The 17353-nt window shown below is 41.4% G+C and overlaps 1 protein-coding gene across 1 annotated transcript in view; it reads left to right on the forward strand.

Moving 5' to 3' along the window:
• Positions 1-17353, forward strand: part of EIF5B (eukaryotic translation initiation factor 5B) — a 346296-nt gene that overhangs the window by 274343 nt on the left and 54600 nt on the right. Inside the window, exons 18-21 of the mRNA XM_029604785.1 lie at positions 3102-3233; positions 13722-13853; positions 13966-14042; positions 14134-14298. Coding sequence (XP_029460645.1) covers positions 3102-3233; positions 13722-13853; positions 13966-14042; positions 14134-14298 — 506 coding nt within the window. The remainder of the gene's footprint in view (positions 1-3101; positions 3234-13721; positions 13854-13965; positions 14043-14133; positions 14299-17353) is intronic.

Below are 17353 nucleotides of genomic sequence, written 5' to 3' on the forward strand. Positions count from 1 at the left end.
TGTGATTGAAAGCCTGTGTGTGTGAGTGTAAGCGTGAAAAGATAGACAGCATGTGTGTAAATGTGTAATTAAGAGCCTATATGAGAGAGAAAAAAACATGTGTATATGTGAGTACTGAGAGCATGTGTGTATAGGTGTGTCATTGAGAGCCAGTGTGAGAGAGAGCGCTGGTATGTGACTGAGAGAGGAGAAAGTTCCAAGCAAACCACCCCGCCTCCTGCTAATTCAGAACAATCTCAGGACACCTGGATATCAAACGTTCCCAGGTATGCAGAGCAAAAAAAGTTTTGTATCCTTATTATTTTTCATTACTGGATCTTTGTGTCTGCTATTTTGAAATATTTTGTTGGTATCTGGAAATGTTTTATATGAGTTTTTAATTATTGGATATTCCACTCATCAGCTGTTTCGAAATATGTTCTTTTTGTTAGTACAGTTTTACTGCTGATGATTTTATATTTCTTGATTTGTTTTATAAGAATGGGTGATGTTTCTTTTTTCCTTTATTATACTGCATACAGAGACTCTGGCTTGTTGCAGTTTCCAATTCAGTTTTTGTCTGCATGCTTCTTGTTATGCGTTTTGGTCTCTTTATTCTATGTTAGGTGAGGGACAGCACGTGATTCAGGTGAGGTTTTCTGCTGGCGTGTAGTTTCTGTGTAGGACTCTATAGCAGCCTGACTTGGTCCGTTTTCCTAATAGGAGATGTATTGGTGTCTTAAGGCCTGGTGTAATATTTTCAGAGACTTATTGTACTTAAAAGTGTGATCTTACATAAAATGCACACATTTACTTGTATTTAGTTTTAAACATATTGGGGTAGATTTTCAGAGCCCTGCTCGCCTAAATCCGCCCAAAACCGGGCGGATTTAGGCGAGCAGGGCCCTGCGCGCCGGGAAGCCTATTTTACATAGGCCTCCCGGCGCGCGCAGAGCCCCGGGACTCGCGTAAGTCCCGGGGTTCTCGGAGGGGGGCGTGTCGGGGGCGTGTCGGGGGGCGGGCCCGGTCGTCGCGGCGTTCCGGGGGCGTGTCGGCAGCGTTTTGGGGGCGGGTACGGGGCGTGGCTACGGCCCGGGGGCGTGGCCGCGCCCTCCGTACCCGCCCCCAGGTCGCGGCCCGGCGCGCAGCAGGCCTGCTGGCGCGCGGGGATTTACGTTTCCCTCCGGGAGGCGTAAATCCCCCGACAAAGGTAAGGGGGGGGTGTAGACAGGGCCGGGTGGGTGGGTTAGGTAGGGGAAGGGAGGGTAAGGTGAGGGGAGGGCAAAGGAAAGTTCCCTCCGAGGCCGCTCCGATTTCGGAGCGGCCTTGGAGGGAACGGGGGGAGGCAGCGCGGCTCGGCGCGCGCAGGCTATACAAAATCGATAGCCTTGCGCGCGCCGATCCAGGATTTTAGTGGATACGCGCGGCTCCGCGCGTATCTACTAAAATCCAGCGTACTTTTGCTTGAGTCTGATGCGCAAGCAAAAGTAGGCTGTTCGCGCGCCTCTTAAAATCTACCCCATTGTATGGCTCTCATGGAATTACATTTTAAAATATGTGGCGTTTATGGCTCTCTCAGCCAAAAAGGTTCCTGACCCCTGAGCTAGAGGATTGCTAGGCTGCATAGGGACAAAACCATAACCAACAGAAAAAAGGAGGTGATAAATGATCTTGTGCATGTCATTGGTGAGACCTCACTTAGAATACTTGTCTTCAGTTTTGGAGGCCTTATCTTAAGAATAGAGGCAGGCTAGAAGTGGTACAAAGAAAGGCAGGCAAAATGGTTTGGAGTTTGCACCAGAGCACATGAGATCAGATGAGACATGGAGAATCTAAATATGCATACCCTAGAGAAGAGGTGAGAGAAGGGAGATATGATATACTTTTAAATAGCTGAAAGATGATAATGCACAAGCACCAAATCTTTTCAAATGGAAAGGAAGCTGTAGAGCTAGGGGTTGTAATGTGAAACTCCTAGATGGAAGACTCAGGAACGACATTTTGAAATATTTTTTTTCACAGAAAGAGTCAAGGATGCTTGGAATGCCCTCCTGGAGGGGAGTGGTAGAGACAAGCATGGTAATGAAATTCAAAAAGGCATAGGATATAAACAGAGGATCCATTAATAGCAAGCAGATGAAAATAAAGCACTTGGGGTAACCTGCATGGAGCAGCAGTTTAGCTCAAAGCAGCAGCGAAATGAGTGTATTGTGCTTTCGTGAAGGCATGGGGATAACCTTCATGGAATGGCAGTTACAACCCTAAATGTCTTGCTGGGCCATTTTGGTCTCTATCTACTACCTTTATAGTATGTTACATAAACATGTCATTTGTGAAATTTATCTCCAGGAGACTACATGCTCACTTGGTGCAGTCACATATTGGTTTAATTAACGTTACATACCCAAAGAAAAATCAGGAAGTCTGAAGTTTGAATTTGTCAGTCACAAATAGCCTGCCTATTAAAATACTGCATTATTTTGCTCTCCTAACATTTTAAATAGATGTACATTAACATGTTGAATCTGTTTGAATACAATCAGCTTCATCTATTCTTGCATAGAGTTCCCTGTAAGATGCACATGGGGCAGTACAGAATAACCCCCTGTACTAAGGAATATGGAGGGATTAGAAAGGAAGCATTGGGAAGAGAAGTGAGATAGAGATAAAGGGATAGGAGAAAGAGGTGGAGAGAATTGAAAATGGTGAAAAGAAATTAAAGAATGGGAGAGATGGCATGGAGGGATAGGTTTGAGGGAACTGAAAATATGAGCAAAGTTACAAAGGAATGGGAAGAAAGATGTAAATAGATGAAAAAGATGGTGAAAAGTGAAATGAGAAACAAAGAGAGCTTTGGGTTTTGTGTGTTGGCAATTATAGGTGGCAGCATTACAGCGTACAATTTGTGGAAGACTCCCTACAGACTGCACACTTGCAAAGTTATTTGGTTATTGACACTACAGGAAGATACACCCCAGAAAAAAGTAGAGGGAACATTACTCAGCTACTCAGTTATGTACTGTTAAAGAAACTTGACTCTCAGCTCTCTGACAGAACATGATATTGCCAAGCAAGTTTTGCATTAATTCTGTATAAACATGTTTAACGTTATCCTCTTTCAGAATCAGTATGAAAAACACAAAGAAGTTGTGGCTGCCCAGGGTGTAAAGATTCTCGGGAAAGACTTGGAAAAAACCCTGGCGGGTTTACCACTGTTGGTGGCTCACAGAGATGATGAAATTCCAGTTCTGAAAGTAAGAGGATTGTGTGTGAAATAAACTGTCGAATGCATAGTTCCGTATTGCACATATTGCATATATGAGCTTGCTAATATAAGGAAGATTTTCGTCTTTGGTTTGCCGATATTCAGGCCAGCATTAAGTCCCTCAAAGATCAGATATGGGAGACTGTCAATGAGTTTTGCACCGAGCTGCTTGAGTTCGGGCGGCGGGTGGAGGAGGTGAAAATAAATATGGAGGAGCAATCCTTGGCAGTGACGCAGTTACAAAAAGAGGTATCTGATCTTCGGGAGTCCAGCATGGATTTAAGCAATAAATTGGAAGACTTTGAGAACAGATCCTGCTGCTCTAACATTCATTTGAGGGGCTTGCTGGAATTGGACGAGTTTCACCACTTGTTGCAAAAGGCTTGCCAAGCACTCTTGAAAGCAGGGAAGTAGATGGGGGCCTTGAACGAGCAGCTGGAAATAGTGCTAGATCGTCGGATCTCCCCGTATTACCCCCAGGGACATCAGTGCATGCTTTCATAGTCTTAAAGAGAAAATGCTGCAGGTGAGGAGGATGGGGAATATTTTATGGGAAGGCCACTCCATCAGCATTTTTCAATGATTTGTCCCCCATCACGATCAGAAAACGAAAGGAGCAGTCGCTGCACTATTGCAAAAAGAGAACATATGGTATTGCTGGCTGTTTCCTTGTGGTCTGACATTCACATAAGTGGTGTGACATCGCGGGTTAAAATAGAGGAGGAAGCCTTGGCGATCATGAGTGGCAGGCCTTAATGTTCCTGTGGGAGCGCAGAATCAATCAAGCGCGCTCACTTCTGAGAGACCGAAGTGGCAATGCACTGGGAAAGGAGGCTACAGACTGCATCGCAATCCGGAGGAACCTAGCTCACAACCTTCTGGCTCGACTTGAGTGGAGAAGAATGATCTTGGGTGCGCAGCTAAAGTATGGACTATTGGGCTAGCTACTGGTGATGTGGTCATGCAATCAACATGTTGGAGTTTAAGCGAATTAATTGTTTCTGATTAATCATTGCAGGCTGTGGGTGTAATATATGCTTGTGGAATGGGGATGAATGCTCTTTTTCACATGTACGTCTATTTTTCAGTTATTTGCTTTCTGTTGGAATGGATGTGATGGGGGAGAAGGGGGGATGTGCCAAGCTTTCTTAATGGGGCAGTTTTGAGCTACAAAAAGTGGGAGAATAAAAGGGGGGTGGGGTTTTATGGTTTATGTATTTTGAGTTTCTGGAGTTGGGAGATGATGGGTGGGCAGGGTGGAGACATGGAGGGTGAGAGGAATGTATTACTGCTACTTTATTTCCTGCTGAATATTATTTGGAGCAGCATTTCTCAATGGTGTGTCGCCATGCTTCCTGGTCCCCCACTGGCCCAACTGCTCCCCCTGCCCCGGCAAAAATAGAAACACTTCCTCTGCCCGGGGCATAAAATGCTAATAGCCTAGGTGGAACATGGCAGGAGAGCTGGAGTCAGCGGCACCAATATGGTGTCTTCTTCCTGCCCTCCCACGGCCTGGAAGAGGAAGTGGTGTGCAGCGGCTGCGCACACAGCAAGAAGGAGACCATGCTAGGTACAAGTGCGGGCAGCATCGGCCCAAATAGCACCGTCCAGAGCAATGTCAGCTCCCACGGCCGATGGGACTTTTTTCTCAAGGCCATGAGGGCTGGAAGAGGCGGAGGCTATTTCTACTGCTAGTTGTTCGGTGGGGGGGGGAGAGAATGAGTGAGTGAGCGAGCATATGTTTGAGATCCAGTGTGTGTGTATGAGACAGCATGTATGTGAGTGATTGAGAGCCTGTATGTATAAGTGTGTAATTAAGAACCTGTTCGTGTGAAAGAGAGAATGTGTATGTGAGATCCTTTGTATGTGAGTGAGACAGCAATAATGTAAGTGTGATTGAGAATCTGTATGTGTAAGTAAAAGAGATTAAGAGCCTGTGTGTATAAGATAAAGAGAGAGAGCATGTGTATAATTGTGTGATTGAGAGCCTATGTAAGTAAGAGAAGAGAGCATATGTATATGTGTCTGAGAGTTTATGAGAGAGGGGAAAAAATTGCAAGCAACCCCCCATTTCCTCCTAATTCATAATAATCTCAGGGCATCTGGAAATCAAACGTTTCCAGGTATGGATAGCAGAGCATTTCTTATCCTTATTTTTAATTATTGGATCTTTGTGTCTGTGGTTTTGAACTATTTTATTGGTGTCTAGAAATGTTTATGAGTTTTTAATTATTGGATATTCCATTTATCAGCTGTTTTGAAATAATCTGTTTTTATTAATATGATTTTACTGCTGTTTTTATATTTCTTGCTTTATTTTATGAGGACTGGTGATTTATCATTTTCCTTTGTTGCACTGCACACACAGTCGCTGGCTTGTTGTGGTTTCCAGTTAAGTTTTCGTCTCCATGTTTCTGTTTATGCTTTATGGTCTCTTTATTCTTTGTTAGGTGAGGGTGATTGAATTGAGGAATTCTGCTGGCATGTAGTTTCTAGGTAGGGCACTATAGCAGCCTGGCATGTTTAATTTTCCTACTAGGAGGAGTATTGGAGTTTTAAGGCCTGGTGTAATATTTTCAGTGTTGCTTTTTCTTAGGTAAGTTGATTACTTTTTGAGTGCTGGAAGTTGGTGCTGTTCTGGTATGGGAGGTTTACTATTTATATAATTTCTGTTCAGAGAGAGTACTCTTATCTTTCCCTTGTGGCATTCTTAACAATAAAAGTAATATGGGGCCTCTCTTTTTCATTTCTGCCATAGATTGTAATGAGCAATGTATCACATGTGAGCGTTGTCCGTCAGGAATGTCTCAATGGTAAAAAGGTTGAGGACCACTAGTTTGGAGGATAAACATGGGACTGGGGTGGTTATCATGTTACCAGTTCCCATCGAGGCCTGTTACAGGAATGCTTTTCCCATGGATTTTCTTCAGGAAATATTTTCCCTGGTGGAGGAAGAGGCGGTGGTTTCTGGATATACATGAAGTGAGAGCGGAGGAAGTGGGGTACGGGGGGTGGGGGGGGAGGTTTGATAGGTGACAGGGGGGGATATCATTGTTTAGGAATAAGGAGAGAATTGAGTGTTCATGGGTCTAGACAACTGTCCCACCCGGGAGCATCTGACATGCATATGTTTTGTGGAAGGGGTGTTAGGAAATGGTTATCCTGGCAAAAAGGATACATGGCGAGCAATAATTGCAATCCAAATGGTTAGTGTGTTGGTACTTATTGCATTAAGTAACCAAAGGGGTAGGGGTGCTGGGGAGGGGGGTGGGTTATTTTCAAGCTGAAATGGGAAATTGGATATATGAACGTAAGAAATTGCCATGCTGGGTCAGATCAAGGGTCCATCAAGCCCAGCATCCTGTTTCCAAGCCGAAAAACCTGGCAATTACCCAAACACCAAAAAGATCCCATGCTACTGATGCAATTAATAGCAGTGGCTATTCCCTTGATTAATAGCAGTTAATGGACTTCTCCAAGAACTTATCCAAATCTTTTTTGAACCCAGCTACACTAACTGCACTAACCACATCCTCTGGCAACAAATTCCAGGGCTTAATTGTGCGTTGAGTGAAAGAATTTTCTCCGATTAGTCTTAAATGTGCTACTTGCTAACCTCAGGGAATGCCCCCTACTCCTTTTATTATCTGAAATTGTAAATAACCAATTCACATCAACTCGTTCAAGACCTCTCATGATCTTAAATACCTCTATCATATCCCCCTTGGCCGTCTCTTCTCCAAGCTGAACAGCCCTAACCTCTTCAGCCTTTCCTCAAAGGGAACTGTTCCATCCCCTTTATCATTTTGGTTGCCCTTCTCTGTACCTTCTCCATCGCAACTATATCTTTTTTGAGATGCGACAACCAGAATTGTACACAGTATTCAAGGTGCGGTCTCACCATGGACCGATACAGAGGCATTATGACATTTTCCGTTTTATTAATCATTCCCTTCCTAATAATTCCTAACATTCTGTTTGCTTTTTTGACTGCTGCAGCACACTGAGCCGACGATTTTAAAGTATTATCAACTATGATGCCTAGATGTTTTTCCTGGGTGGTAGTTCCTAATATGGAACCTAACATCATTACATTACTAAGTAATTCAAACTGTTTTATGAGTCAGTTAAACCTATAAATAAGTTGACCAGTTTATTATACTGTATGTTCTTGGTTCCATGTATCGCCCTACAGGCAGTTTATTTGTTCCATGTAAACCGGTTTGATTTGTATCTAATGCAGGAAGATCGGTATATAAAAACTAAAAATAAATAAATAAATCATGTAAGTACAGCAAGGGTTATTTTTCCCTATATGCAACACTTTTGCACCTGTCCAGTTTAAATTTCATCTGTCATTTGGATGCCCAATCTTCCAGTCTTGCGAGGTCCTCCTGTAATGTATCACAATCCGCTTGTGATTTAACTACTCTGAATAATTTTGTATCATCCGCAAATTTGATAACCTCACTCGTCATATTCCTTTCCAGATCATTTATATATATATATATCTATATAAATAAAAACACCGGTCCAGGTACAGATCCCTGAGGCACTCCACTGTTTACCCTTTTCCACTGAGAAAATTGACCATTTAATCCTAATCTCTGTTTCCTGTCTTTTAACCAGTTTGTAATCCACGAAAGGACATTGCCTCCTAGCCCATGACTTTTTAGTTTTCTTAAAAGCCTCTCATAAGGGACTTTGTCAAACGCCTTCTGAAAATCCAATTACACTACATCTACCTGTTCACCTTTATCCACATGTTTATTAACCCCTTCAAAAAAAATGAAGGAGATTTGTTAGGCAAGACTTCCCTTGGGTAAATCCATGTTGACTGTATTCCATTAAACCATGTCTTTCTATTTGCTCTACTATTTTGATCTTTGGAATAGTTTCCACTATTTTGATCTTTGGAATAGTTTCCACTATTTTGATCTTTGGAATAGTTTCCACTATTTTTCCCGGCATTGAAGTCAGGTTCACTGGTCTATAGTTACCCGGATCGCCCCTGGAGCCCTTTTTAAATATTGGGGTTACATTGGCCACCCTCCAGTCTTCAGGTGCAATGGATGATTTTAATGATAGGTTACAAATTTTAACTAATAGATCAGAAATTTCATTTTTGCATTCCTTCAGTACCCTAGGATGCATACTTATCCGGTCCAGGTGATTTGCTACTCTTTAGTTTGTGAATCTGGCCTACTACATCTTCCAGGTTCACAGTGATTTGGTTCAGTTGGTCTGACTCATCACCCTTGAAAACCATGTCCGGAACTGGTATCTACCCAAAATCCTCATTAGTAAACACGGAAGCAAAGAATTAATTTAGTCTTTCTACAATGGCCTTATCTTCCCTAAGAGCCCCTTTAACCCCTCAATCATCTAATGGTCCAACCGACTCCCTCCTAGGTTTCTTGCTTCGGATATATTTAAAAACGTTTTTATTATGAGTTTTTGCCTCTGTGGCCAACTTCATTTCCAATTCTCTCTTCGCCTGTCTTATCAATGTTTTACACTTAACTTGACAATGCTTATGTTTTATCCTATTTTCTTCAGCTAGATCCTTCTTCCAATTTTTGAAGGATGTTTTACCTCACCTTTTAATCATGATGGTAATCGCTTTGCCTTCCTTCCACCTTTCTTAATGCGTGGAATACATCTGGCCTGCACCTCTAGGATTGTATTTTTAAACAATGTCCAAGCCTGTTGAACATTTTTAACCTTTGCAGCTGCACCATTCAGTTTTTTTCTAACTATTTTCCTCATTTTATCAAAGTTTCCCTTTTGAAAATGTAGTGTTAGTTGTAGATTTACTTATTGTCCCCCCTTCCAGTTATTCGTTTAAATTTGATCATGTAAAGATCACTATTGCCAAGTGCCTCCACCACCGTTACTTCTCACCAAATCCTGTGTTCCACTAAGAATTAAATCTAAAATAGCTCCCTCTTGGTTCCTGAACCAATTGCTCCATGAAGCAGTCATTTATTACATCCAGGAACTTTGTCTCTAGCAAGTCCTGATGTTACATTTACCCAGTCAATATTGGGGTAATTGAAATCTCCCATTATTATCGCACTGCCAAATTGGTTAGCTTCCCTGATTTCTCTTACCATTTCATCATCTGACTGACCATTTTGCCGAGGTGGACGGTAGTATACTCCTATCACTATACTCTTACCCAACACACATGGGATTTCTACCCATATAGATTCTACTGAGCATTTACTCTCTTGTATGATCTTTATCCTGTTGGACTCTATACCCTCCCGGACATAAAGTGCCACACCCCCACCAAGTTTATCCTCCCTATCATTGCGAAATAATTTGTACCCTGATATATTACTGTCCCATTTGGTTATCCTCCTTTCTCCAAGTCTCTGTAATGCCAGTTATGTCAGTCTCATCATTTACTGCTATACACACTAACTCTCCCATCTTGCTTCTTAGACTTCTGGCATTGGCATACAGACATTTCAAAGTTTGTTTTTTGTTTGTATTTTCATTCCGCTTTTTAATTGATCAGGATAGTTTTTAGTTACAGGCACTTGGACTACTTTTCTTATTATTGGAACCTCACTGTCGGGATGCCCTAATTCTAATGCATCATTAGTATCCTTTGAAGATACCTCCCTCCAAACCATGCGCTGCTGAGCGACTGTCTGCTTTCCCCTTTGTTCTAGTTTAAAAGCTGCTCGATCTCCTTTTTAAAGGATAGCGCCAGCAGTCTGGTTCCACCCTGGTTAAGGTGGAGCCCATTCCTTCGGAAGAGACTCCCCCCTTCCCCAAAAGATTTCCCGTACCTTACAAAACTGAATCCCTCTTCCTTGCACCTTGCACCTTGCACCATTGTCTCATCTGCGCATTGAGACTCTGGAGCTCTGCCTGTCTCTGGGGACCTGCGCGTGGAACAGGGAGCATTTCAGAGAATGCTACCCTGGAGGTTCTGGATTTAAGCTTTCTACCTAAGAGCCTAAATTTGGCTTCCAGAACAACCCTCCCACATTTTCCTATGTCGTTGGTGCCCACATGTACCCTGATAGCCGGCTCCTCCCCAGCTCTGTCTAAAATCCTATCTAGGTGACGCGTGAGGTCCGCCACCTTTGCACCAGGTAGGCATGTTACCAGGCGATCCTCATGCCCACCAGCCACCCGGCTGTCTACATTCCTAATAATCGAATCACCAACTATGACAGCCGACCTAACCCTTCCCTCCTGGTCAGTAGGCCTTGGGGAGATATCCTCGATGCGAAAGGACAATGCACCACCTGGAGAGCAGGTCCTTGCTACAGGTTGCTTTCCTGCTACACCAGGTTGATGCTCTCCAATCATGAGACCTTCTTCCTCCAAGGCAGCACCAGCGCTGCAGGTGTGAAGTTGGGGCTTGGCTACTATGTCTCTGAAGGTCTCATCTATATACCTCTCTGTCTGCCTCAGCTCCTCCTGGTCTGCTACTCTAGCCTCCAGAGATCGGACTCATTCTCTGAAAACCAGGAGTTCTTTGCACATATACAATTTTTCACCGGCGGGTAAAAAATCATACATGTGACACTCGATGCAAAAAACTGGGAAGCCCCCCTCTTGCTGCTGGACTGCTGCCTTCATCTCAAATTTCTTCAGTTCCTACTTACGTTTTAGGTTGCTATGGGAGTAGGAATGTGTCTAATTAATGTCCTTTAAATGAATTAGTGAATTCACTATATGTCTGGCAGTGGCCTACAGGGGAATTATCAAACTCTCTCAATAAGGTTGGTTTTGTTTTTTTGTAAAGTGAAACCTGCCTATAAATTAAAGGATGAGCTGTGGGTGTGGGAGGGTTGGGAAATACAGTCTAACTTCAGTTAGTCAGCCAGAGTGACTCACTGCTCTCTTGATTAACAAATGTTGGTACCTAATCAAACCAAATCACACTACCTTAACACCTTTCCAAGGTGAGTAACTGAACTGAACTTTTCAACACTGCTCGTAACTTATTTCTAGCTTCTGGCTACTTTACTTTTTTTTTTTAATATACAAACACTAACTTCTGCTTACTAGCTGCCTTACTGACTGACTATTTAAGAATACAAACAGTCTAACTTCTGTTTATTCACTGTCTTTCTGACTATTAAAAGCACAAACATACAATTACACTAAATAATATTCCTAAATAGTTAACTTCGCCATCTACTTTGGAATTCACTTCCAAATACTATGAGACAAATTGTTAATCACAAAGAATTTAAGAAATCAGTTAAAACTTATCTATTCAGAGAGGCATTTGCGGAGCTAGAAAAAGATTCGCAAAATCCTCTCTGAGTTGTTACATACTGCTCTTTCCAGTTACCTATACTCTTGATTTGGTATTTTCAGATGAAATATGGTGTAATTCTTTCTTTAAGGTTTTTCTCTGACTTTATCTTGTTTATTGTAAAAAAAACTTGGTTTAGTTAATACTAATAATTTAAGGAGATGTTTATTAGAATTAGGGTTTAATGTATATTTTGTAATACCCATACTCCATGGGCTTCACTGGCTTCCCATAAAATACAGGATCACCTTTAAAACACTAATGATGATTTACAAGGACATCCACGGCATTGCCCACCTCAAACTAAACTCTCAACTTCGCACTCAAACATCGGCCAGACCTATCAGAAACGCCTATAAAGGATTCCTATACGCACCCCCAACCAAAACCACCTTAAGAAAACGCGCTCTCTCCACAGCCGGGCCCAGCCTTTGGAACTCGCTACCACCCGAGCTTCGCCAAGAGCCCTCTCTCCAAATTTTTAAGAAACACCTCAAAACATGGCTCTTTAGACAAGCCTTCCCAGATTCTCAACATTACTCAGACACTGGTCAAAAGACTTAACAGGCTACCAGGGAACCTCCAGACTTAAGACACATCAGGACTCTAAAGAGATACTTGCCCATCCATTATTTCCTTAACATAGTCCTCCGATCATGACTCTGTTGTACCTCCTTCCCCCTCCCTCCTCCCCCTTCCCTCCATCCTCTAGCCAATTTCTCATTGCTACCCCATGCCTTAAAGCCCCTGCCACGCCCTACCCATGATGCAGTCCCATAATGATACTCCATTAGACGTATTATTGTATGTTACGCCCACAGCCGCCCCAGTTGCTGCGGCTCTATATGTTATGTTATCATGTGGCTCTATTTATTTATTATGTTATTCTCTGACAAATTATTTTACTGTTGCCTGTTATTGTTGACTTGTTATTGTTGACTTGTTCTATGTGCATTGCACAAATGTTCAATTGCTCAAATGTTCTATGTAACGCCATAGCCGCGACTGTTCTGTTCTATGGAAACCGATATGATTTGATATTTTGTTCAAGAATGTCGGTATAGAAAAATTCTAAATAAATAAATAATTTTTCCCCCTTACTTTGCTATCTTTTGTTTTTTTAGAGTTTTTCCTTAATTTGATGTTTTATTGTTATTTACTAATGTTATTTACTTGTTTTATCTCCGATTTTTATTTTTATCTCTTTGAATAATCTTTGTAAACCGTTTTGGTCAACTTTTTGTTTGTTAAAAGACGGTATAGAAATGTTTTTAAATAAATACTTTTAAAAAAGAAAATTTCCCAAGCAAAAACGTACTGATTCCTTTCAGCCACCAGCAAGGCGATCCTCTCCTGTCAGTGCTCCTAGTGGGAGCACATCTCCAATCTCGCTAACACACTAGAATTGTTAAGGTTATTGGCAGGATGCAATGTAAACTTGGAAGGCAAAGATATGACGCTGATTAATCATTGTACCATGCTGCCTGACATACAATAGCGTTATTCTGGAAGGGGACTCCTAATATCTTTAAATGGCAGTCATTGTTAACAGATATTGTTCTCATTGAAAAGATTACATAACTCCCTTTGGGGAAAAATCAGATAAATATAATCAAAGCTGGGCAGAAATACTGGGAGTATGTATATCCTTGACTGATGTTGTTTCACTGGAGTACTTTGGAGGAGGAAGTTGACTATTATCTTCAGAAAGGATTGGATTTTGACTTGTGAATATGAATATTCTAGATGTTTGAATTTTGTATTATCCAATGCATAATTATGTATGATGCCTGTGTTTTTGGGTGTGGGTCCCATTTGTTAAATAAAATGTTAAAATTTGGATGTTGATTCTGTTGTTTCCTCTGTTTAAAAATTGGGATTAATCTAGTATGTAGTAATATATGTAAGTATTTCTGCTAGGCATGTAATTTCGTCCATTTCGTCCAAAAAGAGCCAGTTCCATTGGAACTGGCTCTTTTTGAAAAGAAGTCTTCACATAATTAAGAGAAATTAAGGTGGGAACTAGAACCTGTATCTTGAGTTAAAAAAAATAAATTAGAAAACACAACTGTGGAGTGGATAGAAATTTCCTGGCTACCATTTTAAAAGAACAAGATTTTTGAAAACAGGATATTTATATGCAGATCTGAAATTTAGTAATTAATTTACTTTCCTTCTTTTCCAAAGGATGAGCTAATACATGAGCTAAAGCAAACACTGAATGCCATCAAACTAGAAGAGAAAGGAGTTTACGTGCAGGCATCTACATTGGGCTCCTTAGAGGCATTACTAGAATTTCTGAAAACTTCCGAAGTGCCAGTATGTATCTGATGTTTGATCTGCTCTTCTGCTTTACTCTAAGCAAGTGGTCTTGTTATAATTGGACAGTGGAAGAACAAGTCTGCATTTATCTTTTTGCTTTCTCTCACAGTATGCTGGAATTAACATAGGTCCTGTTCATAAAAGAGATGTTATGAAGGCATCAGTTATGCTGGAACATGATCCTCAGTAAGTAGTAAAATTGTTTTTCTTTGCCACGTTAATGAAAATGTGCTCATTTTCTGTTTTGTTTTACATTGGAATGCTTTTACTCTTGCAGGTATGCAGTCATTTTGGCATTTGATGTAAGGATTGAAAGAGAAGCACAAGAAATGGCTGATAGTTTAGGAGTTCGAATTTTCAGTGCAGAAATAATTTATCACTTGTTTGATGCCTTTACTAAGTACAGGCAAGACTACAAGAAACAGAAACAAGAGGAGTTCAAGTAAGTTGGAAGTTCTAGATGGCTGAAATGTTTTTGTGTTAGGTTAATTAACTTGGGGGTGTCAAGTATTGGATGTATTAGATTGTAATATGGGAAAATCAAATTCAAATCCTCCCTAATTTCCCAGTATAAAGGGAATAGTTACTAGGTGGATAGCTGTAAACATACAATGATTCAATATATCTATTCCCTTTGGACCTGATATATAAAATGTTTTCCCACATGTTACGCCTATGGGCAAACCCTTTTTTAAACAGGGCCCCCCATTAATGCTATAGTAGTGCCCTAATACAGGGATGAGCAAACTTTTTGAGCCACGCCTCCCCCCTTCCATCCATACAATTGGTTGGGCCCCCAACCTACCAAAATTCACTAATCACAAATGCATATATTCATTGTTCACAAATGCATGCAAATATATTCACAAACTCACTAACTCAGACCCAGGAAACAACACCCAACCGTTTACAGAAATAACTTGTACTGTGTGAAAGGTAATGTATGCGTGTAGGTGTGTATTTGTTAGTGAGTGTTTGTGAATATATTTGCATGCATTTGTGATTAGTGAATGCTTCAGGAACAGTAATATTGTACATTGGTATTTATACCAATTTAACCCATTGTACAATTGTAATTCATATATACACAATTCAGATTGATTCTGTTTATATGTTGTATGCATTTAGCAATATATATAATTTTATGTTTGTAAAACATGTATATTTGTACAACTCAATATATATTCATGTGGATAATAGGAATAACCAATTAAGAAACTGCTCATTATTTTAATTTGAATTTCTAGCATGAGTGCTTTTTCCTGATTAGGATTTTATTTTGATTATAATATTCTTGAGCACTTTATACAGCACATACATAGCTCAATTTCTATTTATATATATATATATATATATATATATATATATATAATATATATATATATATATATATATATATATAATATATGTGTGTATATGTATGTATATATATATTTATTTGCTTTTATATACCGACATTCGTTGGAGTACATCACATCGATTCACATTATAACAGAATAGTATGACAGGGGTGTCTTACTATTTATACATTGTAACATTAAACCTTAATGGGTGAACATTAAACATATATATTAAACATTAAGGATTGGATATTGAAAATTCAATTTTAGAACTGGGCTAAGGTGCCTCATAATAGATACAATATAGCATGTAACCAATTTTAACTTGAGATTAAGGTGTCTTAATAATGATACATGGTGACATTGGAGGGGGGAGGGCAGGGGGCAGAGAGTAAGACATAGAACGCAGGAGAGAGGGGGTGGGGTGAGGGGGGATTAGTCTGTGTGTTGGTAGGCTTTATGGAATAGCCATGTTTTCAATTGTTTTTTGAATGATTGGGCGGAGGGTTCCAGTCTGAGTTGGTGAGGGTAGCTTGTTCCAGAGGGTGGGGCCAGCTACTGAGAAGGTACGTTGTCTGGTGGAGGTAAGGTGCGCTAGTTTTGTGTGGGGGATGGCAAGCAGGCCTGTGTTTTGGGACCGCAGGATTCTCTGGTAATCGTGGGGTTGGGGAGGGTCTTTAGACCATTTGATTTTTCCGTTGTTGATGGTTTTGTGCAGGAGGGTGAGGATTTTGTATTGTGACCTGTGTGTTATGGGGAGCCAGTGGAGTTCTTTTAGAATGGGGGTGATGTATGATGAACGGTTGGTGTTTGTGAGAGATCTAGCTGCTGCATTTTGCAGCAGCTAGAGAGATTTGGTGGTGGAGGCAGGTAGTCCGAGGAGGAGGGAGTTACAGTAGTCCAGCTTGGAGAGTATGAGGGATTGTAGTACTGTGCGGTAATCATGGTAGAATAGTAGTGGTTTGAGTTTTTTGAGGACTTGGAGTTTGTAATAGCCCTCTTTGATTGTTAGGTTGATGTGTTTTTTTCATGTTGAGTTCCGAGTCGAGGGTGATACCAAGATCTCTAACTTCATTCTCACCAAACATTTGCCAAATAGGCAGTCACACTGCCAGCCAGAAGCTCAAAATTTCACTTTTGATTCTCTTCAGGTTGCTGAAATGAGCAATCAGATACACACAAAGAGTGGCAGATACCACACCACATCCAGACAGGCACTTCACAGTAATAACAGTACAAACTCCTTCCACTGCCAGACGATAAAACCATACTAATAAAAGAATAAATATTTTAAAACTGACAAATAGAATAACTTCTATTAATAAAAGACATACATTTTTTTTCAAGATCCCAAGCACCAATAAAATATTTCAAAACACAACACACATCAAATAACCCCCAATATTTAAAGCTAATAAGGATTCAAAAAAAGCCCCCGCTTGTGTATACCTGGGAACTCTTGATTTCCAATCACCCCGCGAATGTCGAGGGACAAGGGGGCCGGGGGACACACCAGCTTTATCCTGTCTCTCTCACACACACTCGCATGCTCATTCTCTCACACATACACTGTCACATGTACATACATATGTTCTCACACACACCCACACACTCTCATACACAGGCTCTGACCCTCTCCCCCCACCCTTGCACACACAAGCTCTTACTCTCCCAGATTCCCTCATACACACACAGGGTCTCACCCACATAGGACCCCTAGGCAATCACCAGTTCACTCTCTCACACAGACCTCCAGGCAGGCATCCATTCATCTCTTTCACACACACTCCCCAGAGAAGCACACATTCTCTCAGTCAGATCCCCAGGGAGTCATCCATTCATCTGTCTCTCACACACCCACCCAGGCAGGTACCCATTCTCTCACACAGACCCCTAGGGGGAGGTATCCATTCTCTCACACACATACAGACCCCAGGCAGGCGCACGCACACTCTCACTCGCCCACACACACTCGCTCACTCTCACTCGCACGCACACACAGACCCCAGAGAAGCACTCATTCTCTGTCAGACCCCCAGGCAGGCATTCATTCACCTTACACTCACACACACGCACCCACACACTCCCTTTCATTCTCACACATACCCACGCACCCACACTCTCCCTTTCATTCTCACACAATCCCACGCACCCACA

This window comes from Rhinatrema bivittatum, chromosome 5, assembly GCF_901001135.1.
Source record: "Rhinatrema bivittatum chromosome 5, aRhiBiv1.1, whole genome shotgun sequence".
In the NCBI taxonomy this organism is placed as follows: domain Eukaryota; kingdom Metazoa; phylum Chordata; class Amphibia; order Gymnophiona; family Rhinatrematidae; genus Rhinatrema; species Rhinatrema bivittatum.